This window comes from Dermochelys coriacea, chromosome 8, assembly GCF_009764565.3.
Source record: "Dermochelys coriacea isolate rDerCor1 chromosome 8, rDerCor1.pri.v4, whole genome shotgun sequence".
In the NCBI taxonomy this organism is placed as follows: domain Eukaryota; kingdom Metazoa; phylum Chordata; order Testudines; family Dermochelyidae; genus Dermochelys; species Dermochelys coriacea.
The window spans coordinates 42217610-42245054 of record NC_050075.1 but is presented as its reverse complement, the minus strand read 5'-3'; the positions used below and the strand labels follow the sequence as shown (position 1 = coordinate 42245054).

At 51.7% G+C, this 27445-nt stretch overlaps 1 protein-coding gene across 3 annotated transcripts in view; it reads left to right on the top strand.

Moving 5' to 3' along the window:
• Nucleotides 1-825: 825 nt before the first annotated feature.
• The window catches only part of UHMK1 (U2AF homology motif kinase 1), a 38579-nt gene continuing 11959 nt past the window's right edge, over nt 826-27445 (top strand). For 2 of the 3 annotated variants that reach the window (XM_043491367.1, XM_043491368.1), the window contains exons 1-8: nt 867-1141; nt 5094-5386; nt 8935-9126; nt 11508-11602; nt 12953-13029; nt 23442-23540; nt 26012-26100; nt 26647-26719. In XM_043491367.1, the coding sequence (XP_043347302.1) occupies nt 898-1141; nt 5094-5386; nt 8935-9126; nt 11508-11602; nt 12953-13029; nt 23442-23540; nt 26012-26100; nt 26647-26719 (1162 nt within the window). In that variant the 5' untranslated portion in view covers nt 867-897. Of the gene's footprint in view, nt 1142-5093; nt 5387-8934; nt 9127-11507; nt 11603-12952; nt 13030-23441; nt 23541-26011; nt 26101-26646; nt 27039-27445 lie in introns of those variants that run through there. The other variant, XM_038413723.2, reaches the window with a different exon arrangement.

Here is a 27445-nt window from a genome sequence, read left to right as displayed (position 1 = left end):
GTGGGGAATGGGGTTGGATGGGGCAGGGGTCTCGGGGGGGCAGTCAGGAAGGGGGGGTTGGATGGGGTGGCGGGGGGCAGTCAGGACCAGCGATTCCGGGGGCAGTGGATAGGGTAGGAGTCCCGGGGGGGCCATCAGGGGACAGGGGGGTTGGATGGGGCAGGAGTCCCGGGGAGGGTCGTCAGGGGACAGGGGCTGCTCCGGGGGCGGGGGCGGAGGCCTGGGGGCGGGGCTGCTCCGGGGCGGGGGCGGAGGCCTGGGGGCGGGGCTGCTCCGGGGGCGGGGCGGGGCCGGGGGCGGAGGCCTGGGGGCGGGGCTGCTCCGGGGCCGGGGGCGGAGGCCTGGGGGCGGGGCTGCTCCGGGGGCGGGGGCGGAGGCCTGGGGGCGGGGCTGCTCCGGGGCCGGGGGCGGAGGCCTGGGGGCGGGGCTGCTCCGGGGGCGGGGGCGGAGGCCTGGGGGCGGGGCTGCTCCGGGGGCGGGGGCGGAGGCCTGGGGGCGGGGCTGCTCCGGGGCGGGGGCGGAGGCCTGGGGGCGGGGCTGCTCCGGGGGCGGGGCGGGGCCGGGGGCGGAGGCCTGGGGGCGGGGCTGCTCCGGGGCCGGGGGCGGAGGCCTGGGGGCGGGGCTGCTCCGGGGGCGGGGGCGGAGGCCTGGGGGCGGGGCTGCTCCGGGGGCGGGGGCGGAGGCCTGGGGGCGGGGCTGCTCCGGGGGCGGGGGCGGAGGCCTGGGGGCGGGGCTGCTCCGGGGCGGGGGCGGAGGCCTGGGGGCGGGGCTGCTCCGGGGGCGGGGGCGGAGGCCTGGGGGCGGGGCTGCTCCGGGGGCGGGGGCGGAGGCCTGGGGGCGGGGCTGCTCCGGGGGCGGGGGCGGAGTTCCGGCTCCTTCCCGGCGGGCGCTGAGGCGATGGCCGGGGTCCCGCTGCTGGAGGCGCTGGGCCGCCTGTGGCAGGTGCAGGCCCAGCTCGGCAGCGGCGCCTCCGCCTCCGTCTTCCGCGTGCGCTGCTGCGGGGACCCGCGCGCCCCGCTCGGCGCCGTCAAGGAGTTTGTGCCTCCGGCGCGGCCCGGGCCTGCCGCCCGCAGCGCCCCGGAGTACGGCTTCGGCAAGGAGCGCGCCGCGCTGGAGCAGCTGCGGGGCCATCGCAACATCGGTAACGGGACCCCCCCACCTGACCCCGTCCATCGCAGCAGCGGCAACGGGAGCCCCCCGTATCATCCCACCCCCCCCGCAGCATCGGGCAACGGGAGCCCCCCCCGTATCATCCCACCCCCCCCGCAGCGTCTGCAACGGGATCCCCCCGTATCATCCCACCCCCCCGCAGCATCAGCAACGGGAGCCCCCCCGTATCATCCCCACTCCCCCCGCAGCGTCGGGCAACGGGAGCCCCCCGTATCATCCCACCCCCCCGCAGCATCAGCAACGGGAGCCCCCCGTGTCATTCCCCCCCGCAGCAACGGGAGCCCCCCGTATCATCCCACCCCCCGCAGCATCGGGCAACGGGAGCCCCCCGTATCATCCCACCCCCCCGCAGCATCGGGCAACGGGAGCCCCCCCGTATCATCCCACCCCCCCGCAGCATCAGCAACGGGAGCCCCCCGTGTCATTCCCCCCCGCAGCAACGGGAGCCCCCCGTATCATCCCACCCCCCCCGCAGCATCGGGCAACGGGAGCCCCCCCCCGTATCGTCCCACCCCCCCGCAGCATCGGGCAACGGGAGCCCCCCGTATCATCCCACTCCCCCCGCAGCGTCTGCAACGGGATCCCCCCGTATCATCCCACTCCCCCCGCAGCATCAGCAACGGGAGCCCCCCCGTATCATCCCACTCCCCCCGCAGCGTCGGGCAACGGGAGCCCCCCGTATCATCCCCCCCGCAGCGTCGGGCAACGGGAGCCCCCCGTATCATCCCCCCCCGCAGCATCAAGCAACGGGAGCCCCCCGTATCATTCCCCCCCGCAGCGTCGAGCAACGGGAGCCCCCCGTATCATTCCCCCCGCAGCATCGAGCAACGGGATCCCCCTGTATCATCCCCCTCCCCCTGCAGCATCGGCAACGGGATCCCCCCGTATCATCCCCCTCACCCGCAGCATTGATAATGGGATCCCGCCACCGCAGCATCGGTAATGGGACCCCCCCATCTTACTCCCCCCACTGCAGCATAGGTAACGGGACCTCCCCACCCACCCCCTCAACATTAGTAACAGAATTTGCTGAGACAAGCCCCACACTCCCCCAGCAACACCAGTAACCAGGTTCCCCCTGAACTCTCTGGCCAGGACCCCTGAATAACTGGGATTGGGACAAGACCCGCATGCAGCACAGGTAACCAGGACCCCTGGCATCACTCTCCCAGGCCAGGACTCCCCACATACACCCATCAGTAATCAGGACCCCCAACACTCCCAACAAGCCAGGCCTCCCGGGTCATGACCCTTCCCACAACATCCATCACCAGGATCCCCCACGCAACATGGATAACCAGGACTGCCCCAGACCGGGACCCCACTCATGGCAACCAGGACCAGCTGGGGCCTCCTGCATCCCTGGACTCTCCTGCAACATTTGTAACCAGGTCCCTCCCTGCATCGCACAACTTGGACCCCGCCCTTGTACTTCTCCACCCCAGTAACTGGGACCGGATAGGACCACTTCTCCTAATCCCCACAACATCCGGGATTCCACCATTGACCTCCTGGCCAGCACCGCGCCCCCCCCCCCATACTTCCCCCTCTACAACTTCAGTTACTGGGCTCAGACCCACCACCCCCAGCACCTCCGGCTGGGACCCTATGCAGAATTGGTAATCAGAACCCCTGCTAGTCCCCTGGGCTAAGACCCTCTTGGGCCCACTACTTCCACCCCCAGTTATCAGGACAAGACTGGGACAGGACCCCCTTTTTCCCTCCCCCCACAACATCAGTGATCAGGATTCAGGACCCCTGCATGCCAATCCCCTCACAACACCGCTAACTGTGGTACTCCACCCTCCGGGACAAAACCCCCTGTCCGTACTGCAATATCAGTAACTGGGATCCCTGCTGCTTTGTGAACCCGAACCCCACAGGCCTACCACAGCATCAGTAACCGGGATCCCCCAATCCCACTCCGCAACATCAGTAATGGGGACCCTGCCAGCCCTGGCCCCCCTCTCCCTGCACCCCCATTGCGTCAATAACCAGGACCCTGGCCCCCCTCTCCCTGCCCCTCCACAGCATCAGTAATGGGGACCCTGGCCCCTGTCAGCCTTGGCCCCCCTCTCCTTGCACCCCCACAGCATCAGTAACAGAGACCCTGACCTCTGCCAGCCCTGGTCCCCCTCTCCCTGCAGCCCCACAGCATCAGTGATGGGGACCCTGGCCCCTGCCAGCCCTGCTTCCCCCTGCACCACCACAGCACATCCTCCTCTCCACACGCTGCAACATCAGTTGGGCCGGTCCAACTGAGCTGGAACCCCTACCTCCACCCCCCACCATCACAGTATCAGTGACAGGGCCAGTACCCCCACCAAGCCTGCCCCCCCCATACCATCAGGGACTATGACCCTCCAACAGCATTGGTAACCAGGACCGCCTCCCTCACCAGCTCACAACCCTGTACCGCCAGGCCAGGCCAGCCGGCTCTATCTCCAGCTATAATGTCAGTAATTAGAACAGGACCCTTCTTACTGCAATGTGAGGTAACTGGGACCCCCTACATGGACTGAGACCTCCCCAAGATAGAGACTGCTGCTCCCCCACTGCAACATAGGTAACCAAGAGTCGCTCTCCCCCCCCCCCCCCCCCCGGAGTCGGGAAGGAATTTTCCTCCAGGGCAGATTGGAGAGGCCCTGGAAGTTTTTCGCCTTCCTCTGTAGCATGGGGCATGGGTCACTTGAGGGAGGCTTCTCTGCTCCTTGAAGTCTTTAAACCACAATTTGAGGGCTTCAATAGCTCAGACATAGGTGAGGTTTTTCGTAGGAGCGGGTGGGTGAGATTCTGTGGCCTGCGTTGTGCAGGAGGTCGGACTAGATGATCAAAATGGTCCCTTCTGACCTTAGTATCTATGAATCTATGAAAAGCTGTTGGTCTGTGGGGGCCCTGAGCCCATCCCTGAGTCTCCTGCACATTCAACCACGTGCTTGGAGCCCACGAGGTCGTGCTCCAGTGTGGGAATGACAAGGTTGGGGCGGCATGGAACCGTGTGTGCAGAAGAGGGCCTCTCTCTCTCTTCCACCACACCCCTATGCAGAGTCGCACCTCATCCCAGCAGCACCTTCTGCAGTTGCACATGTGGGCTGGGCAGTACAACAGGGAGAGTATGGAATGTCTTAGCTAGGTGCTGCACTGGAATATGTCTGCCTCAGGGTCTGGGTCTGCTCTTTGGGCCCTCCCTTCCCTGCTCTTGTTGTGTTTCCCTGCTGCTTGGAGGCCTTTTCTCCTGGGCATGCTGCCCAGCCACCCAAGCCTCTCCTCCTCAGACAGACTGGGGGACTGCCCCAGCCCCTTCTTTACTGGCCATTCCTCTCCCCCTGTTTAAGACCGCTAGGCATGGTGTCCCTCCCCCCTACTGCTTCCCCAGGCTTGCAGGCTCCTCTGCAATGAGGCTGCGTTTGAGTAACCACGGTCCTGGTAGGTTACACCTTCAATCGGTCATTGAGTCTCTTGACTGAACTGTTCACTGTAGCTCCTAGAGGCCCAGCTCCCATCAGGTCTGGTGCTGCACAGACACATAGTGAGAAACCTTTCCCAGAAAGCTTACAGTGGGAATGGACATGATGGGGGGAGAAATGCAGAATTGGCCCTTTTCTATAGATGGGGAACTGAGACTCTGGCTAGACTAAGTGACTTGCCCAAGGTCAAACAATATGGCTTAGTCCAGTGCCTTAACTATAAGGTGACTCTTCCCTCCCCAGTAACCCATTCCAGACAGCTGCATGGAGCCCTCTCACGGACAGCGCTATTCTAGCTGTGTTGGGATTTGGAACTTACAATGGGATGCAATTTGACACATTCTGTGCTTTCAGCCTCTGTACGCTCTGTCACTGATCTAAAGGGAAGCGGAACGGGTATGATGTGCAACTCGGAGTCACTTTGGATTCACCAGCTTTGCCCTTGTCTGATTCCAGTGACGCTGTACGGTGTGTTCACCAACCACTTCTCTGCGAATGGCCCTTCTCGCTGCCTCCTGCTGGAGCTGCTGGACATCAGCGTGTCAGAGCTGCTTCTCTACTCCAGCCATCAGGGCTGCTCCATGTGGATGATCCAGCACTGTGCCCGTGATGTGCTAGAGGCCCTGTCTTTCCTTCACCACAAAGGCTATGTGCATGCAGACCTCAAGCCACGCAACATCCTGTGGAGCGCAGAGGAGGAGTGCTTTAAACTCATTGACTTTGGGCTTAGCTTCAAAGAGGGGAATCAGGTTTGGAATGCTGTTTATAGGAGCACTTAATTCTGTTTCACGTCACTGTGCTGTGCTCCCGTCAGCTCTCTGCAGCTATGTGGATTTGCTTGGCTGGAAACATTGAGGGGAAGGTGACTCTTTAGGGGTTACCCGTCTCTGTGGATCATTACTGAGCCAATGGTCCAGTTCGGTAGGAATGTAGGGATTGCAGACCCAGTCAGACCAGTGGTCCATATTGTGACCGATAACCAGATGCTTCAGAGGAAGGTGCAGCTAGGAAGTAGTCGGTCCCTAGGGTCAGTTCCTTCCTAAGCCCAGATAGCTAGTGCCTGGCCTATGCCCTGGAACATGAGCTTGTATCTCGTTTAACAGAATGCAGATGTTCCATTATCCATGTAAATGTCTAATCCTTCTCTTGATCTTAGTCTTTTGATACCTTGTGGCTGTGTATTCCTCAGGGTGATTAAACATTGGGTTTAAATGCACTTTTTAAGTGTGTTGCTTTTCAATTTCACTGACAGTCCCTTGTTCTTGTATTGTGCAAGAGGGTAAACGAGCGCATAAATCTACAGGCTCTCCTCTATCATTCCTTATAGGTGCTGACTCTGTGGGTGCTCCGGGGCTGGAGCACCCACAGGGAAAAATTGGTAGGTGCTCTGCACCCACCGGCAGTCCCCGACCCGCCCCCCCGCTAAAGCTCGCCTCTGCTCTGCCTTCTCCCGTGAGCGTGCCGCTGCGTCCTGCTTCTCTCCCTCTCTCCCAGCGCTTGCGCCGTGAAACAGCTGTTTCACGTGGCAAGCACTGGGAAGGAGGCAGGAGGAGGAGGAATGCGGTGCGCTGGGGAAAGAGGCGGGTCCGGGGCATGGATTTGGGGAGGGGTCCAATAGGGGCAGGGAGGGGGTGGAGTCGGAGCAGGACAGTGGGGGTGCGAGCACCCACCGGCACCGACGAGAGTTGGTTCCTGTGATAACCATTACCCTATGTCCCTTCTTATTCACCTCTTCCTTAACAGCCTTCATCTTTTCAGTCTCTCCTCCTATGAAAAATCTCACTGTCACTCAGTTTTCACCCATCTTTTGACCTCTTTTTCTGCTATGTTCCTTCCAAGATAGGGTGATGCTATTAATGAATCCTTGTGTTCTGTTTGATCTTTTGACTGCTGCTTCACATTGAGCAGTTTTTCATTGAGCTCTCTGCAAGGATGCCCTGGTTCCTTTTCCATATGACTAGCGTTAATATGGAGCCCGCCCGCCCACCCCTGCCCCCGGTGTATGGACAGTTCAGATTATTTATCCTGATGTGCACTACCATGCATTTATCAACGCTGACTTTCATCTGCAACCATGCAGCCTCCATTCAGCCCGCTCAGTTAGACCCTCTTTGGTGCTTCAGGCTTTACTTGTCTCAGCTAACTTAAACCATGTTGTCATCTGTAAATCTTGTCATCTTCCTGGGCAGCCCCTTTTCTGGACCATTCATATGTTAAACAGCACTAGTCCTCCTAAGAAGCAGTGGAACACCTCACTGTTAACATATGACACTAATTTACCTCTCATCCAGGACTACTTAGTTTCCTTAATAGCCTCCTATGAGAGGTCTGTCAGAGAGGTTTTGAAGTCCAGATCACCTGTCAGCTAATTCTCATTCATCCACTGTATGGCTGACACCCACTAAGAATTGAAGTAGACAAGGTGGGTATGATTTTCTTTTTCAGAAGTGGTGCTGGTTTGTCCCTGTTGTATCCTGTTCACCTAGATGTTCTATGATTCAGCTATTTCAACCAGTTGGCCTGGTACTGAAAGCAAGGCTCACTGGTCTGTGATTGCCAAGGTCATCCATTTGATTTGCTACCTTTGAGCTCTCTGGTACAGTAGCTGATTTTAATGAGCATATTTTAGTAAGCGGCATGGCCAATCTGCTCTGACGTGCTTTCGGGACCTGTGGCTGTGTGCCATGCTGTGCTAGTGACTTGTTACTCTGCCTAGCAGAATGTGTTGAGGTTTTCCTGTCGTTGTCTGTTTGCTCCTCTAATTCCCTCTTAACCATCCTAATTCGCTTCTTGTATTTGGGCCTTTCTGTTGGGCTGGATTTCCTGGTTTTGGTTTTGGGAGACATCCAGGCTGACTTGAATAACCTTAAGCCTTGCCATGGAAACAGACTGAAGCTGGCTTGTCCTCTTTCCACCGTTGTTTATGTGCGTAAATGCCTTCTGTGACCACTAGGGCTGCTTGTCTGTGATTTTTAATTTCCTCACTTCTGACTCTTAGGCCTCTTTGACAAGATTCTCCACTTTTAAATAAAAATATCTCCCTTTCTATCACGTAAAACTAGGGGGTGCTGGGCTTTTGGAGAGGTTCTCTGGTAAAATGAGGTCTTGACCACTTGTGGTTACCAGCAATCTTGGCTCTTCCCAATGGCAGGGGTGGCTAAATTCCTGATTTGGGGATTATATTTGGTCTATATCCTCTCGGTTTTAGCTAGCCGCTGTTCTCTTTCTGCCCTAAGATGCTGTTTAGTTGGGTGGTTAAACCTCGGCTGTATTTTGCTTCAAACCTGTCTGTACTTAGTGGTGGGTGAAGAGATCCTTTTATACAGCTCATGTGTCAGTTTGAAGTTTACAAGGCACTTTGTGAGAATAAATCTGCAAGAGATGTGCAGTCAACTAGATGAATTGAAATGAGTTCTCTTTGAATGGGTTGGCTGGCTCCACGCTTTGCCTGGAGAATTTAGTTTCAAACTCTTCTCTTCTGCTGTAATGCCCTGGCTTGACTATAAAACGATGCTCCTGAGCAGCCCTATAAAAGCAAGGAGGCATTTAGTTTATTTCCTCTGCTGCTACCTCTCTTTTCTTTGAACAGGCAGCCTATAGGCATTTTACTTTCTCTTCAATAGCAAAAAGCGGAGCTTTCGCTGCTGAGCGGGAATTGATTGCTACAGATTTTTCTGACTGTGGGGAAGAGGAGAGGTGGGGGGGAAAGTATATTTAAGTTCCCTGCCTGCATATTACAGATGTCTGTTTAATATTTTATAGCTAAATCCTAGTATTTGAACAGAAGTCTTTATCAATCCTCTCTGCTCTATGACTTAAGCTGATCGTGAGCTAGGCGCAGAAATCCTCCCTGTGCTGTTCTATTAGTTTTTGGAGGAGCATTATGCGGACTTGACACCTTACTTTGAAGCATCTAGAATTCTCCCTGGCAAGAGACTGGATACCTGTTCAGATGGATCATTGGACTGGTCCAGGATGACACTGTTTGCATTGATATTGGTGCTCTGCCTTTCACTTTCATCTCCAATAGAAATCGCTGATGTCAAAATGAGCCACTAGTTTTCTTACTGAGAAGTGGTTCTCTTTTAAAGTGTCTCACCAAACTGCTGGCTGGGCTACCAAAACAGACTGAACTTTCTAAACTTGGCTGACTGTTTAACACCTGGAGCTTTAGCAAGTTTTTGTTAAGCTGCCTTTCTGGAAAGGACTCTGGAAGCTGGGATAAAGGGGCAGGGGCGAGTGATTGGGGAATTGGCTGAATCCTGGTTCTAGTAGCATATGTTTGATTTTTCCTTAGGATGTGAAATACATTCAGACAGATGGGTATCGGGCTCCAGAGGCAGAGCTGCAGAACTGCCTGGCTCAGGCAGGGTTCCAGAGTGAAATGGAATGTACCTCTGCTGTAGATCTGTGGAGTCTAGGAATCGTTTTACTGGAAATGTTCTCAGGAATGAAACTGAAACATACTGTCCAATCTCAGGAATGGAAGGTGAGGAAAAACTGCTCTTTGGATCCCCAAATCCAGGGGTCATTGTTCATGCTGGAGGAGCTTTTGCTCCCTTGTTTTATCCTGCTTATATGATGCTATTCCCAATGCCCAGAAAATGCATTGAAACCATCCCTTTAGTTCTTTCTTCAGCCTTCTTGGGAGTTGCTGTTCTGGAACACTAAAATTGCTCCTGTTCACAGAATGGGGATGTCTCTTTGGGACCTGAATTCGCACTGCAGGACGGGTGAAATGCTAAGGCTCCAGGACTGTATTTGAAGCCTAGGGTCTTCTCTAAACTGCAGAGTTTTGGTGACAAAAGGCAATGCCACTTTTGGCAACAAAACTCTTCAGTTTTGGTGACAAAATCAAACCACTTGGACGAAATGCAGAGAGCTTTTTGTGGCAAACCTAAAGCAACAAAGCGTCAGTGTAGACGCTGCTGTTCATTATATCACCCGAACTAGCCTCCCCCAGTATCCCACAATGCCCGCTGTGACTGCTCTGTTGACTATTTTGAACTCGACTGCTGTACAGGCATGCACCCCTCCCTTTTCAAAACTCCAGGAAGTTCTGACAGCTGAGCATGCATGCAACAAAGAGAAAATTATTAACATAGAATGCTGCTGTCTCCCACACTACACACAGAGGCAGGGGCGTGTGTGTGCGTGCGTGTGAGAGAGGGAGACTGCTGTGAAGAGCCAGGGAGGGAAAAGCGGGATGATGTTGGGGATGTCCCCCTGCATCAGGACTGGTTGCTTCCGGCAGCTGTCTGAACTTACACACCCTGTCACACACTGCCCCCCCCCCCCACAGACACACTTCATTTGAAAAGCGGCTGCCAATCTAGTAGGATGCCCAAGGAACCTGCATCATATGATGCTGTACCTGCCCTAGGAGACATTGCAAACCCTTCCCAAAGCACCCTGTGGCCAGTTGCACAGAGGGATAGCTACCCACAGTGCACTGCTCTTTGTCGATGCAAGAGCTGCTAGTGTGGATGTGCTCCACTGACGCAAGGAACATAGTATGGATATGCAACAGCAGCTTAATTGGAGTGGCATCACTTTTGTCGACAAAACTCTGTAGTGTAGACTTAGCCTACATCTTAGCTCTGTTTGTAAGACTGCCAGCTTTGGTGTAACACCAGAATGGAAAATGAAATAGATCAGTTAAGTTTCTGCCAACTAGTTCAGTGGCATGGTGACAAAGCAGTAACTTTCTCTGGCTTTTAGTGCGACTCTCACAATGTAGGGCTGCTTATTAACTCTAGGAGTGTGCTGAGGATGGGAGAGGGCTGCAAGGCATGTCTGACTGACTCCACATTTCTGCTCTGAAATACTCACTTTTATTTCCAGCTCCTCTCTTGGGAGTAGGCATCATTCAGAAAGACTCCCAGTAAAGAACTGAAAAATGTGTCACAGATGGTGAAATAAGACCTTCTCTGTGAAATCTGATCTCTCCATGCCACTGGAAGCGTCCCAGCTGGAGGCTCCTAACTGCTAGTCCAGGCTGGCCTGGGAAGGGACAGGACTTGTCCTTCCCCTGCACAGCTTCTAAATCATAGAATATGAGGGTTGGAAGGGACCTCTGAAGGTCATCTAGTCCAACCCCCTGCTCAAAGCAGGACTAATCCACAATATTTGCCCCAGATTCCTAAATGGCCCCCTCAAGGATTGAACTCATAACCCTCGGTTTAGCAGGCCAATGCTCAAACCACTGAGCTATCCCTGCCCCCTCTCAGTGGGGAGATCAGACCTACCTCCAAAGGCAGCACAGAAGTGAGTCTGGTACACCCTCACTTCTATGCTGCAGCAGCTGTGTAGCTGGACTCGGGGCTTCCACCGCCCGTGGCTCAGGGTGCTGGTGCTTGCCCCCCTCCCTGTGGCTCAGGGTGCCCAAATTGGCCAGGACCCATGCTTTAATCTGCCACTGGCCAGTGCTAGCCTCTAGTAGCCCCTGGCTGGGGTGCTCCCACCAGCACAGGGAGATCAGACTCGCCTCCACTTCTGGGAGCCTCCTCCTGCTGCAGGAACCCCCGGGGCTGCTGCCTTCAAAGCCCAGCTCTGCAGGTAGCACAGAAGTCAGGGTGGCAATCCTATGACCTTCCTACAACAGCTTTGCAACAACCACCCCTCTCCCCCTCATGATCCCCTTTTAGGTTGGGACCCCCATGTTACAACAACAAGAAATTTCAGATATAAACATCTGAAATTGTGAAACTGACCAATTTTAAAACCCTCTAGCCATGAAATTGACCAAAATGGACCATGAATTTGGTAGGCCCCTACCCATAGGAAATGCTCCCTCAGTCTCAGTGTTTTGGTGAATGTTCACCCCAGGATTTTATTTTTCTTCTAACCCTGGCTGCCTTTGCTTTCCAGGCAAACAGTTCTGCCATCATTGATCACATTTTTGCCAGTGAAGGTGTGGTAAATTCAGCCATCCCAGCCTATCACCTCAGAGACCTTATCAAGAGGTATATTGCAAATAGCAAATGTGTTACATGTTACTCTGAGGCACATGCATGCTGATCCAAGCAGTACTGTTCTACTTGTAAAGGTTTGTCTTGCATTCAGATACTGAGGAATCTTGCAGTCCTCACCTAGGCTACCTATGCTCCTGAAACTTTCCTGCGGTTGTGCTGGCAGTGCAGTTCCAGGAGTGCCTGACTCCTGGTATTCTAACTACTGTGTGAGCAGGGCTGCACATAGTGAGTGTAGAAAACATTGGTGGCCTGCCTATGCTAGCACTCCCATTGTTGCCATCCGGGGAATGGGGTGATGAGGAACTTGTATAAAAATATCGATGGTGATGAGGCTTTGGCAGTAGATGAAACATGTTTGGGAAAATGCCTTCCCCTGTGATGTCAGTAAGGTCCAAATAGGAGCATCTGCAATTTCTAAGTTAGTAGAGGAGAGGGCTCAGCGCTGCTGCTGCTGCTCAGATATTTCCCAAGTAACGGCAGAGTAAATCAATAACTCTAGCAGCAAAGGAACTGACTTGACCACCTGGTGGGCTGCAATAGAGCTCCAGTCATGTCACTTCCATGCTGCTAGTGGGGGAAGCTCTGAGCAGCAGCTGAGTCAGAACTCCCATGGGGAAGAGGACATAAATATGGAGGCTGGGAGAGAGGATAGAAGTTTATCCCTGAGCATTCAGTGTTGTGAGCCCCAATGATCACAGCTTTCCCAGAAGGTTCTAGGTCACCGTGGCACGGTCGCCTGCCATCCTGTAAATGGGAATATGCAGAGGCTTTTCAGAGACCAGCAATTTCACTGTGAAAGGGTAGACTCTGGAGCAGCCATAGGGCAGCATCTGTAGGAGAATATTCGGTCATGGACCTGTAGCTAGAAATGGTTATAACTGATTATATAAATGAAACCACTCATCAGCGTGGGCCTGTGCTAAAATCTAAATGTCACTTTCCAAACTCAATTTTGTTAGAGGAGTCTGGAAAAGTTACTCACCAAACACTTCTGTAACAAGCCCTTTAAGGTGCTTCAGAGTAGCAGCCGTGTTAGTCTGTATTCGCAAAAAGAAAAGGAGTACTGGTGGCACCTTAGAGACTAACAAATTTTAAATTTGTTAGTCTCTAAGGTGCCACCAGTACTCCTTTTCTTTTTAAGGTGCTTGTAACACCTAAATTCTCACTCTGTGGACAAAAGAAAGTGCACAGAAATCCCATGTGTGTGAGCGTTGTAAGGGGGAAGACATGCTGTGGGGTTTGTATGTAAGGTTCCCGCCTCACTTGAAGTGCAGATCTCATCACTGCCTTTACTGTGGGGCTGCTGTGTGCAAAAACATAACATCTCCCTTTGCCTTCTAGCATGCTTCATGGCGACCAAGCAAAAAGAGCCACTGCTGCAAAGGCTCTGTGCAGCCCCTTCTTCAGCATTCCCTTTGGTAAGTTGTGTAGTTCCATCTACCTCAGGCTTCTAACATCCAGGGCAAGGAGCCCGTGTGTCCAGCTGGCATTGTTTTGCCCCTCAGGTTTTCTTCACTTATTCTCCCTGGGTTGGTCTTTTGTGCCTGATGGCAGCCACCAGTCCTCTGCAACACAGCTGCTTCAAGCTTTGCCCATGCTTCACCCCGTGCACAGGGTCCGACATTGGTCTGTTTCCCCAGCTGGAGGCCACAGAGCGTTGGTCTCCCTCCAGAAGGGCAGGAGGCGCTTCTCACTGCTTCTGCTTAACTTAGACAAAACCAGCATTTACTGACCATCTTGGGGAACAAAGAAGAAGGGTAACCAGTAATATATGCCTGTTATGGGTACTATGAAAAGCCCTTTCGGGTAGTCTTGAGCTCTAGATGCCAGTGTAAGTAGATAGGTTTCAGAGTAGCAGCCGTGTTAGTCTGTATTCGCAAAAAGAAAAGGAGTACTTGTGGCACCTTAGAGACTAACAAATTTATTAGAGCATAAGCTTTCGTGAGCTACAGCTCACTTCATCGGATGCATTTGGTGGAAAAAAAATTTTTCCACCAAATGCTTTCGTGAGCTACAGCTCACTTCATCGGATGCTTATGCTCTAATAAATTTGTTATTCTCTAAGGTGCCACAAGTACTCCTTTTCTTTTTGTAAGTAGATAGTTTATCTTGTTCCCCACTTAGGCCTGGTCTACACTAATAAATTAGGTTGGTATAACTACATCGCTCGGGTGTGAAAAACCCTGAGCAATGCAGTTAAACAAAACTAACCCCGGGCGCAGCTGTTAATGGGAGAATTCTCCCACTGTCTTGCAGAGGTGGATTACCTACATCAGTAGGAGAAGCCCTCCCATCAGGGCCTAGGTAATGTCTTTACTGCACTACAGTGGTGCAGTTACAGCGTTTTTAGTGTAGACAAGGCCTGAGTATGAATCTCGGTTTACCACCGTGGTGGGGGGGAGTGGCTGTCTGAGTGTGTGAACAGTGGGGGGCTGTCTGACTTTGGGCGGGGGGGGGGGCTTCTGACAGTGGTTTCCGTTAGTGCCTCATCAAATTAAGCTTGTTAGCAGCTGAGCAATGTCAACACACTGCTAACTGAAGGCAGCAGTGTGGTCCAGTGGATCAGGCACTAGTGGGAGTCAAGTCCTCCTTCTGGAGACTGCATAGCAAATCACACTACATGCTGGTGTTGGGGTCACTGCATTGCTCAGTCAGCACTGCCCCCTCCGATCCAACAGTGTGATTTCCTCTTCAGTTGACATGGAGAGGCCATCTGCGCCAAATTGCACTCCTGGGTCACAAGCTTCCAGCTGGAGAGAAGTCGGGAACACTCCTGCCTCTTTGGAGTCTTGACCCTCCCCATGTTATATCCAATTACCCTGCCTCAGCTTCTCCCCGCCCCCATGGTATGTCTGTCAGTGTCGTCACCCCCCTCCCCCCCCGGAGCTGCACACGTCTATGCATTCTGCTGCTTTAACTCTTTAGGCAGTACAGCTGTACCCCTTATTCATAGTGCCTGTGTAAATTATTAGCAGGTGTGGAGCCTCTCACCTCTGGGTTGGCAAGTGGCTTCTGCTGAGTCTCTGCAGCTTTTCCTGAGCTGCATGAAGTGTGGGGTGGAGAGGCTCACAGAAGAAGAAACTTCTCAAAGCTCTGAGCGGCCCTGGAACATAAGAACTGTCATATTGGGTCAGACCAAAGGTCCATCTAGCCCAGTATCCTGTCTTCTGACAGTGGCCAGTTCCAGGTGCCCTGGAGCGAATGAACAGAGCAGGTAATCATTGAGTGATCCAGTCCCTGTCACCCATTCCCAGCTTTTGGCAAACAGAGCTAGGGATACCATCCCGGCTAATAGCCGTTGACAGACCTATCCTCCATGAATTTATCTAGTTCTTTTTAACCCTGTTATATTCTTGGCCTTCACAACATCCTCTGGCAAAGAGTTCCACAGGTTGACTGTGCATTGTGTGGAAAAAATACTTCCTTTTGTTTGTTTTAAACCTGCTGCCTATTAATTTCATTTGGTGACCCTAGTTCTTGTGTTATGAGAGAGTAAATAACACTTCCTTATTTAATTTCTCCACCTCAGTCATGATTTTATAGATCTCTATCATATCCCCCCTTAGTCATCTCTTTTCCAAGCAGAAAAGTCCCCAGTCTTATTAATCTCTTCTCATATGGCAGCCATTCCATACCCCTAATCATTTTTGTTGCCCTTTTCTGAACCTTTTCCAATTCCAATATATCTTTTTTTTTTTTTTTTTGAGATGCGGCGACCACATCTACATGCAGTATTCAAGATGTGGGCATACCATGGATTTATATAGAGGAATTATGATATTTTCTGTCTTATCTTAATGTCTTAATGATTCCCAACGTTCTGTTTGCTTTTTTGACTGCCGCTGCACATTGAGTGGATATTTTTCAGAGAACTATCCACAATGACTCCAAGATCTCTTTCTTGAGTGGTAACAGCTAATTTAGACTCCATCATTTTATACATATAGTTGAGATTATGTTTTCCAAAGTGCATTACTTTGCATTTATTAACATTGAATTTCATCTGCCATTTTGTTGCCCAGTCACCCAGTTTTGAGAGATCCTTTTGTAGCAATTCGCAATCTTGCTAGTTTTGTATCATCTGCAAATTATGCCACCTGACTGTTTTCCAGATCATTTATAAATATGTTGAATAGGACAGGTCCCAGTACAGACTCCTGGGGGACCCCCCTATTTACCTCTCTCCATTCTGAAAACTGACCATTTATTCCTAACTTTTAACCAGCTACCAATCCATAAGAGGACTTTCCTTGTTATCCCATGACAGCTTACCTTGCTTAAAGGCCTTTGGTGAGGGACCTTGTCAAAGGCTTTCTGAAAATCTAAGTACACTATATGCACTGGATCCCCTTAGTCCACATGTTTATTGACCCCCCTGAAAGAATTCTCATAGACCTTGGTAGAACACCTTGGTTTGTGAGGGCTCAGGCCAGTAGCTTCATTCGAGCAAGCAGCCTTGGGCTGAGGACAGCTGCTCTAGCTGGGCAGTCTCAGTGCCTGGCTGATTGGGGAGCATGTTAACACTTTTTCCTATTTCGTGAGGGATTTGGGTTCCATTTGAAATCTTATCTCCCCAGCTAGCTGGGAATGCTCTGCCTGTCAGACTCCTTGAGCCAGGGCCCCTCTCACTTGTAGAGTATAATTCTGCATCTCAGAGTCATTTTTGGCCCTTTCCTGCTGAAAGATAGCAGCAAGCTCTCGATGGCTCTTCTGTCCATCTGCCCCCGAGGGCATTACAGTCAGACTGTGCAACAGCTCTTGAGCCTGGAAGAATGAAGGCATGTGGTGGCAAGGAGCTTTGATGCATTGACACTAGGGCGTTGTGGTTAAAGCACTGGACTGCGACCCAGAAGATGGAGGTTCGGTTCATGGCTGGCCGAAGGTTTCCTCCGTGACCCTGGGCAAGTCTTTGTAATTTTTGTGACCAGTTCTCCATATGTAAATTTGGCTCATACTTCAGAAGGATAAAGCTATGACTGTTTGCAACACTACAGCACTAGGGCTGTGTAAGTCCTAGTGTAGACTAATAGCATTTTAAGGCAATTGGAACGCTCTGGGCTGCCCACCTGATAACACAGGCCATATGGTTGCGCTAGAGCAGATATTTTAGAAGGCCGTCACTTAGTCATATTCTAAAGACTCCAAGTGCAGGAGACCCCAGTGTGAGTTGTTCCAATGGCTCAGCACCCGAGGTGTTTCAAAACTCTTGTCATATTTTCAGTTTGAAATTTGCTGATTTCTATTTCCAGCTGGAGAATCTTGTTCTGCTTTTGTCTGCTAAATTAAAGAACCTGCTACTCTCAGGAGTCTTCTCCCTGTGCAGGGTAGATCTACGCTGCCCTGAAAAACCTGCAGCACAGAAGTCTCAGAGCCCAGGTCAACTGAGTCGGGCTGCAGGCTAAAAATAGTAGTGTAGACACCCGGACTCTGAGACTCAACCCTCTCATGGGATTTCGGAGCCCAGGCTCCAGCCCAAGCCTGCTTGACTGCACTGCAGTTTTTAGCCCTGCAGCCTGAACCCCAGGAACCTGAATCAGCTGACCCAGGCCAGCCATGGCCATGCCCATGGGTCTTTTGTTGCTGGGTAGATGTACCCATAGGGCAGGGGGGGCAAACTTTTTGGCCCGAGAGCCACATCTGGGTGGGGAAATTGCTTGCAGGGCAGGGGATTGGAGTGCGGGGTGTGGGAGGGGATGCAGTGTGCAGGAAGGGGCTCAGGGCAAGGGATGGGGTAGAGGAGGTGTGCGGGGTGTATGAGGAGGCTCAGGGCAGGGGGTTGGGGTGCAGGAGGGGTGCGATGTCCAGGCAGGGAACTCAGGTCAGGGAGTTACCTAGAGCAGCTCTGGGGTGGCCGCGGCACGCACCGGGGCCAGGGCAGGCTCCCTGCCTGCCTGCCCCGGCCCAATGCCGCGCCACTCTGGGAAGTGGCCGGCACCATGTCCCTGCGAGGCCCCTGGGAGTGAGGGGGGCACAGAGGTATCCGCGTGTTTCCATCGCCTGTGGGTACCTCCCCTGAAGCTCCCCTTGGCTGTGGTAACCCATTCCTGGACATTGGGAGCTTTGGGGGAGATACCCAGAGGCAAGAGCAGCATGCGGAGCTCTCTGCCTCCTAACCCCAGGGGCTGCAGGGACGTGGTGTGGCCGCTTCACAGAGCAGTACCTAACCCCCAAGGGGCTGGATCCAGCCCGTGGGCCATAGTTTGCCCACCCCTGCCATAGGGACTTGCAGACCATAATCAAGTTATCTGCTAACTTTTCTTCAGTAAACTAGACAACTGTTAGATTGGCTTTCCAGACCTCAGATTATCCTTGTAGCTCTGTTCTGAACTTCTCCATTTTGTAGCATCCTTGTTAAGGTGTGGACACCAGAACTGGATGCAGTAATCATCTCACTCCGGACTTGGTGCCATTGAACACGCAGTGGTCCAGGGCTTTTGCATTGTGTCCATGTAGGAAAGACACTGGCACACCAGCTGAGGCCTTCTGGCAGGTTGGCATGTTGGTGCCAAGCAGCAGAGACATTTCATTACAGCAGTGTTACTGGGCTCTAAAGTGGTGAGCCTCTGGAGAAATGCCCAGGGGCTGAGGCCTGAGCTGTCTTCTGAGACATCTGGTAGCTATCACCATTTAAAGCATCATCCTCACTTCTCCAGTGCTCTGAGGTGCTCACCAGCTGAGGCTTTTCTTGCCACGGCATTGGTAGAATGTCCTTTGAAGTGCTAGACAATGGAAGGCAGCACAGATACATCTGTGGTCATCTCGCCAGGCTGTCTGACTCTGCATACCAACCAGGCAGAGCTACAGTAATGACTCAACAGGAGAAGTCAGCTGAGCCCCTAAGAGCCAGGTCACTGTACCCAGCTCTGTTGGATTCTGCTCTCAGATGAGCATGGAAAGCTGAGAGGCAAGGCTTTCAGACACCAGGAAACAGGCTACAAGAAATCCACCTTCCCTGGGCCACCACCACATAGGAGCTATGTAAGCTCTCCAGAGGTCTAGGCCAGTGCGTATCTCGTTAACAAAGCAACTGAACAGTGTTTTAATGCTAAATAAAAGAACTTGCATCTCCACAGCCTGAGATGCAGAAAAGCAGCACTTCTGCCAGCTCTAACCTGCCAGCTCAGCCCTGGGTCCCATTTCAATCAGTGGATAAGTGGCAGCTCTTCACCATCAAAGCTCCTGGTGCTTGATTCACTGACGTCTTGGGCACCATTAAGGAGGCAGAGCCTCCTTGGAATGACAGCAGTGGGAGTCCAGGAGGGCATGGTATTGAAAACTTCCCAACAAGAAGAATTGTGGATTTCCTTTGCTTAGCGAAGCGCAGACGCTTGCATTTTGGAATTAGGAGTTGCATTCCACAGCATTGTTCAAGGGGCTGCGCATTGTGGGGGTTGTAGGGGCCCCACGTGGGATGAAGCATTGAAGATTTCAACCTGGGAATGTTGTAGGCTTGGTATTTGATGCTTTTGTCCTATTGATGGAGCAGCAGAAGCATCCCTTCCCCACCAAGACACTGACTCAGGATAGTAGACCAATAAGTTCTTCCATGTCCTGATGCCATGCAGGGTGAAGTTTTAGGAGTATGTGTGTCTATGCCGCCCTGGGTCACTGGCAGAACTCCAGGGGGACCAGCATCTCAACAGTGGGCTCCAGGCACTGTTTTACTCAGTGACCCTTCCGTCTTCTGGGATCATTCTGTGGCTGATAGGTCAGTGCTTCAGATTGTGATTCCTATTAGCAGTTCAATTATAGCTTAGTTCCTAGCTCTGCTCCTTGTGACTGTCTGGTGGTATTCAAAGCCTTCCTCTGCCTGTTTGCATGTTGTGGGGCAGTGCTGCAGAAGGGAGCATTTATTGGTGCTTTCTCAGGGAGTTAATCTAGAAGATCTCTTGAAGCTTTCACTTTCACTTTCAACACAATTGGGTCAGAGCTCCCTACCGTCCAGTTCTGCTGGGAAGTTTCATAGATTCATAGAAGTTGGCTGCACTGGTGATAGACTTGTTATCTATAATCACATTGTGATACCCTCACTCCACGAGTCAGTTCATTGTGCTGGAGCTACCCAAGGGTAGGGCCCTACCAAATTCACAGCCATGAAATATGCGTCACAGACCATGAAATCTGGTCTTTTGTGTGCTTTTACCTGATACTATAAAGATTTCATGGGGAGAGACCAGCGTTTCTCAAATTGGGGGTCCTGACCCAAAAGGAGTTGCAGGGGAATCATGGGGTTATTTTAAGGGGTCATGGTATTGCCACCCTTGCTTCTGTGCTGACTTCAGAACTGGGCGGCATGCCATACCATGCTACCCTTACTTCTGTGCTGCTGCTGGCAGCAATTCTGCCTTCAGAGCTGGGCTCCCGGCCAGCAGCTGCTGCTCTCCAGCTGCTCTGCTCTGAAGGCAGAGCTACCAGCAACAGTGCAGAAGAGTAGCAGTACTGCTACCTTACCTACGATAACCTTGTGATGCCACCCTCCCCCCGCACAATTCCTTTTTGGGTTAGGACCCCTACAATTACAACACCGTGAAATTTCAGATTTAAATAGCTGAAATCATGAAATTTACCGTTTCTAAAATCCTATGACCATGAAATTGACCAAAATGGACTGTGAATTCGGTAGGGCCTTACCCATGGGTATGGTACTATTTGCTGTGAGCTGTATTGTGGGCTGGCCCCTCCTTAAGAGAGGGACTGGGGTTGGAGACACTTAGTAGCTAGCTTCTGAACTAGGCAACAGTGGGTCTCTGGAGAAATGCCATTTCTCGGTCATTTATCTGTAGAAGGAGCTGCTAGTTGGCAGTTCATGGTGCTGGGCTGTTCCATGCAGTCTGTGTCCTCGGTCCAGCAGAAAAAGATGCACCTGTATATCTGTTCTCCATTTCTTTCAAGGGTCCTGTCCAGGAGTGAGAGATCATTTGAGCAACCCTTCAGTTCTTACATGCATGTTACCTCTCAGTTCAGCTGCAGGTGTCAGTGACTGGTCCCATAGCAATGAGGGAATGATCACAGCGTCATTCAGCATCTGGATACTCCAGATCGGCAGTGCCTCCTGCTAAGACAAAACTCTCTGGGCATGGCTCAGAGTGTTACATGCCTTGTAGCTTCCTGCCACCCCTGAAGGAGTCGTCCAGGTCACAAGAGAGCTGGGGTGTGGTGCCACTCAGCCATGTCTGACTCGGGCCAATGAGTCAGAACTTCGCAAAGATGTTGAGCGTCTGGTTTGAGAGGGTCATCGTCCTGTCTCAGCAAACTCAGAGCTTTTCTACAGGAATATTTCACTTACGGCAAGGTGTGACTCTACCCCATACTAGCCTACCGCAGAGTAACTGTCCACGTGGACCCTGCTGAAGTGCATGAACAGTTTATTAGTGCACTTTGATCTAGTCCACTTTGAAATGGGACCCAATCAAATCGTGCTAACAAACTGTTCATGCGAATCAGCAGAGTCCACATGAACACTTAGTCCATGGCGGGCTAGTGTGGGGGTAGATTCACACTCCAGCTTGCTGTGAGCGAAATGTTCACATAGACAAGCCCTCTGACCAGTAGTTTATACTGGAGCTCTTCCCCTTCTCCGCTGCATTTGGAGTGACGCTTAAGTGTTTGTTCCTAAATGGATCGGCTCCCTTTGGAAGCAGCCATTGCCTATTAACTCTTTGTTCCTTCCGCTCATGCTCTGGACTGCAGCACCTCCTGACACAGGTCTAGCGAGGTGGTGGTGGTCTGGAGTCATTCTAGGACAGATTGCTGCTTAGCTGGTTAACGTTCTCCTTCACCCCTCTACGCATCCATCCTAGAGAGGCTGCCCCCTCCCACTTTAATTGGGAAGGCCCTATGGGTGTGTCTTACATGGAATAAGGCCCTTTAAAGGAGCTCATCTCCAAGCCTTTCCTGGACCGCAACTAGCTGGGCAGAGTTAGAGTTGAGTGAAAGCTCCGGGGACTGCCTCCTTGCTTTCCCGGCTGCTGTAACCTACAGATAAGGGCCTTGAGGGAAGGTGGGCCAGACTGCTATGGTCTCAATCGACAATCCGCCTTATGGTCTGTTAGGGAATTTACCCCCACCTCATACCTTTGAAGGCATGGGCAGTTCTTGTTGCTTTAGGGTTTGTTAGAGGTCTTGGTTCTCTTTTGACAACAAACCATTCATTAGGGTCTTGCTATTCTGTGCTGGCCTGCTGTCCTAGCTGGTCACACTGCAGCAAGAGTGCACATGGCAGGATTTCTAGGCATCCCTTGAGCTTCTTGTTTTCCAAAAGTGGGACTTCTTTGGCAACTTGCCTTTAAAGAAGGGAAGCTTACTTTGCTCAGTGAAGAGCTCACACGGGGTTCTCACTCACCTGTCCTTCCACCTCCCCAGAATACACTAAGGCAAAGGGTTGCATTTAAAAAAAAAACAGCACTTTTCTTCCGCCCTTGATACCATGAATTGTGCAGTTCTTATGCTGTAGTTGTGCACAGCTGGATTTGGAAGGGAGCTCTTGCTTCACATGCATTCAGGAACTGACAGAAAATTATTCTTGGAGGAACTGAAGCTGTGACATTGAGAATGGAAGGAGCTTGTGCTAATCAAGGGAGTGTGTAGGCCCTCTCCTGCTTGAACGTGGTACCCGCAAGTGGGGATCCTGCAGCAATGGTACAGAGAGGTAGAATTACAAGATGAGTAACTGTCCTTTCATGGCTGGGGTAGAAGGGCTTTATATCCTGCTGTCAAGGCCGAATCCCCACTCTGTCACTCTGAGTGCAGGAAGTGGGGGCCTGCAAGGATTTTAAAAATTAATACTTGTCACTCCAGGCTTGTATTAAACTCGAAATTAGCTGTTGCCCCCAGCTAATCAAACAGCATATGCACAAACCTCTTAGGACACCAAAAATCCAATCCTGTTCTTAAAAAAGGTAAATTTTATTAAAAACAAAAAGAAAGAAAATACATCTGGAACTTAGGCCTTTTGCTAGATCTTAAAAGAAACAATTACAAAAATTAAGCACCCAAAATAGCTTTCTTGGGGGTTCAGCTTAAAGGTTACAAGCAAATAAAAGCATCTGGGGTTAGCACAGAGGAGATCCACAAGCCAAAATAAGAAATAAACCTGATCGCATCTAACTAAACATTCTCTATCCAAATTATTTCTTCTAGGTATGGAAGATACTTTTTCATACCTTGTTCAAACCTTACACAGCATTTCTGCTTATAGCATTGCTGCTCCGTGACCCTGCAGCCCAGGGAACAACAGACAAAGGGAAAGTTTATTTTCCAGTTTTAAAAAGTTCTACCTTCCCATTGGCTCTTTTGGTCAAGTGCCCACTCCTTTTCTTTTACCTGTGGGCTTGTTAACCCTTTACAGGTAAAGCAAGCAGAGAACAGACCAAGAGGGATTTTACAGCTAACAGGCTGGCTGGGTGTCCATCAAAGGGAGCTACTCCTCCACCCTTCATATATAGCAGGTGTGATATAAGTAACACCGGGTCCAGCTACTTAGGCCATGGGGGCCCTTGTCAATGTCTGAATCCAAGATGAATAGCAATAATTTCAGACTAGATTTACACTGCTTCTGTGCCTTTAAAAGTACTTTCAGCCACTGTCTCTGGGCAAACTAACCTTTGGGTCTCACAGGTTGCACTCGAAGCCTTCCTGGAAGGGAGGTTCCTCAATCTGCAGATTGAGGCCAGATGCACGTAGCATGGCTACAGGGTGTAATGCATGTATGTGGTGAGGGGAAACAGAACTGTAGCTCCAAAAGTGTGAATACTGATGCAGCCTTTCTCCCCTCTCCCTGCTTTCCCATTTAATGCCTTTCCTTCCATGGAACTGGATGGTGGCAAAGCAGCTCCCCATATTGAAGATCTGGTGATGCTTCCAACTCCTGTGCTAAGGCTGCTCAATGTCTTGAGTGACACTTCTCTTCAGAGTGAAGAAGAATATGAAGGTTGGTATCTGTATTACAGACTGCAGTGCAGTAATGTCGTCATACAAATCCACATCCCAGAGTGCTGTCAGGATCAGAGTGGGGTGAGAGTTTAGAGGCATAAGAAACTCGGCTGGGATTTGAAACAAGTGCACAAGTACAGGAAGGCTGTTCCAGATGGCAGGAGTTGCAGAGAATGCTCTGAGAAGAGACTGGGACTAGCTGGTTAGAGAGAGTGACGTGGAGACTGGAGTAAGTTGATGGACGGCTAGAAGGGCAGCTTGAGCACATAATTAATGGGTCAAAGTGGCGCCAAACTCCTGCATGAGCAGAACAGGGCGGGAGGAGGGGGGTTTGCTGAAATACGTTGTCACGTCATTCAGACATCACCAGAGATTTAAAATAACCTATTTGTATTGTGAGATATTAGCGATGTTGTGTACAAAGTGCAGACACTCGGAGAAAGCTAGGAGAGCCCCCTCTGGGGAGGTAGGCTATGGGATGAGCTCTCCTCACAAAGAGCCTGGCTAGTAGCAGCCAGGTTTCCTCCCTGCTTTAAGTGACATTATAACCCAGTATAGTGCACTCATGGAACTTCTAGCTGTACAAAACAATCAGTGAGTGCACACACCAGGGAACAGGACTGGGAACACACCAGGGATCCTCGTTCCTTTGAGCAAGCAGTGCAGCCACCGGTGTCTAGTCCATGGCACTAGTGCCACAAGTGTTTCCCCTCTGGGGGACCCAGGCTCTCACCCTTGTCTTAGACGGGGCTGGTTCCTACTGTGATGTAGCAGAGACTTGGTGACTTAAGGACATAACGCTCTGCTAGACCCTCTAGGTTGTCTGTCTGGAACTGAGACCCCTTTAAATAACAAGGTTTTTCTGCTGATGCTTCTGGGACAAGTAGAATCAGTGGGTGGCCCACTGAGTGCAGGCATTTCTGGGAGCTGAGAATTCTCCAGGTACAAAAGCCCCCTTGTCGTGTATTGGGAACAGAGAGCAATGCCCCCTCCCCAGCCTCCATGCTCCTGGGTCTGACACCAGGTTGCCGCTGCCTCCCAGAAGCAGCTTTGTCTAAATGCTCCTGTACTTCTCCTGTGGCAATCTTCCAATCACCTCCCTCTCCTGGTGAGCAGGCGTGGGGACAATCAGTACCAGGGGAGGCAGACAGCAGCATGGCCTTTGCCCCTTTCCAGGTAGCAGGGCGATGAAGCAGAAAAGTCATTGAGACCCCCCAGCTGCCAGGGAGAAATAGCAGTTCCCCACCCCCACATTGAGGCTTGTGGCAGCATCTTTCCCTGCAGTGCTTGACTCCTGGTGGGGAAGGTGAAGTTAATGGGATTCAAGAAGAGCTGGAGGATCATGGGATAAGTACTCTCTTGGGCACCATGATGGGATTGCTGCCTCAATCCTTGAGGGGGCCATTTAAGTATCTGGGGAAAAATTGGGGATTGGTCCTGTTTTGAGCTGGGGGTTGGACTAGATGACCTCCTGAGGTCCCTTCCAACCCTGATATTGTATGATTCTACTATTCATGCAAGAGTGTAGGGTGCCTCAAGACCACCATGTGCCCAAGTGGGTAGCAGGAGGGAGCTGGAGCTAGACTCCATGCTTCCTGTAGCACCCCAGAGATCCTGTGCTCCCTAGTGCCTCCCTCCCAACACAGTGCAGAGTTGATGGAGAGCACGCTAGCTGAGCAGACTCCCTGGCTCCCCAGCTGGCCTCCCTGTTTGCCACCTGCCTCCCAAGGTTCTCTCCCAGAACTCTTGTTTTTGGTCCCAGACTTGCCTCTTTAAAATCTGTAGGATCTACTGTGGGCCACATTGAGCACCTGGCTCCTCCTGCGCCTGGTTAGATCTGTAGAAGATCCTATAGATCAGGGGGAGGTGGAGTAGGTATGAAGATATGAAGGGTGGGGAGAGCTGGGTGGCTGTTCTCTGAAATTCCCTCCTGTGGGCCCAGCGCATCCTTCCAGTATGTGTTCTTGTGGAGCAATGGCAGACGTTCTGTAGGATAACCCTGATATTGCCCCTTCCTCAAAACTTGCAGCAGAAGTTCTGCCAGTTTCAAACCAGGAGCCAGCAGAGAATTTTTTCACCAAACTGGAGGGTATTTGGGCAAGTCATTTTTATTGAGGTGGCATTTCAGTCTATCATAAGAACTCTCCAGTGCTGGCTTAGTGCTTGGGCAAGTCAGTTCGCTATCTATCCAGCCCTGGCATGCCTTCTCTCTCCCTGCCAGGATTCGCTCAGTCTTAGCCCAGTCGCCGCCAAGCCAGCTCCATCCAGGTTCCAGCTCACTCAAACGCTGGGTCAGTCTCTGGTGTACGCAGACAAAACAGGAGAATTAAGTGTACTGTCAGAAGTGACTGATCCAGACTCAGCCAGGGCTGCCCACATTCCGCATGGTTGGATTGCCCTAGTGTGCCAATCACATGCTAGAGTGAAAAACCCCCTCCCCCCCATACATATGGCTTTCTCTTCCCTCAGATGTGCTGGAAGACATAAGAGAGGAGTGTCAGAAATACGGCCCGGTGGTTTCCATGCTTGTTCCAAAGGAGAATCCTGGCAAAGGCCAAGTAAGTGTGGAGGGGAAAGGGCTTGATATTTACACTACCAGCCTCACTGTCTAGCATTAAACCAGCTGGATGAGGGCAGTGTTGTGCATCTAGAAGTACCTGGTTCTATTATGCAGCAGCATGAATTTGGCAAGGTGGCTCAGTGTTTCCTAGCCTAGGAGATGCCAGACTATTTTAGGGAAGGGTTTGGGGTACAGGGCGGAGGGTGAGGAAAGCGGGGTGAGAAAGGGGTGTGTTAAGATGTTCAGCACCAGGTAACTATCTCCCAACTCACTGAATGTCTAGTCCAGAGAAATGAGGAATGGTAGGTAGAATCTTAACTGTCCCTCTCTACAGACTCAGGGGCTGTGTGACCTCCTCCCCTGCTGTTCTAGTCCCATGGGGTCTGCTGAGGGCACTCTGGAGCTACAGGCGAGGAAAGCAGTTCATTAGGGATAATTCCTCACTAAGCAGGAGAGGAATAAAGCTAAACTTACCCAATCAGTGGGTGATGGATGAAATCCCTGTGACACAGTGGCAGTGACGCTCTTGTCTCTGTCTTTCCAGGTCTTTGTTGAATATGCAAATGCTGGTGATTCCAAAGCTGCCCAGAAATTGCTCACTGGAAGGACGTTTGATGGCAAGTTTGTTGTGGCTACGTTTTACCCCCTGAGTGCCTATAAGAGAGGGTATCTGTACCAAACATTGCTCTAACAGCAGCAGCCGCCATCAGGAGAGTCGGCAGCGTCTCTTCCTCATTTCAGTGTGTTCTGCAGTTGAATGTACAAAGAGCTTCCTAGCCCTGCTTTTGAGTAGTTTTGAAAGGAGATCTGCACAGGACAGAACTGGGCTTGTGCCCTCTAGTGCTGCTTTATGCTGTACAAAGGTAGCCCATGTGACTTTAAAATGATCTGTGTTCTGCTTGTTTGGTTACATTAGAGACGTGGCTCTTGACTGCCCTGGAAGGCTCTCGAGTGACTGGAGTAAGTAGTGGCATTGCCATCACAGGAGACTCACTATCTAAGCAATTGACATTAAGTCTGGTTCAGACTGTTAAAAATCTCGCTTCAGTGTCTTGACACTAATGACTGACTAATGTTTTGGGAAGGGATCTCTCCGTTGAATATTCCTTGCGGAGTGAGAGCCCCCCCATACACATGCTCTGAGACACCCAGGAGGCCCTCCAGCAAGAGCAGGGAAGACTACACTTTTTTTTTTTCCCTGTTATCTAAGGTAAAAAGACAAGCAGAAGCCCCCATATCTCTGGAGGCTTCAGGTCTTTCCACCCCGTAAAGTAGTGACCATCTGGTCTGTGGGGTTACCCTGTCACTGACAAATGGCCCAGGGTGTCCCATAAAATTTCCTC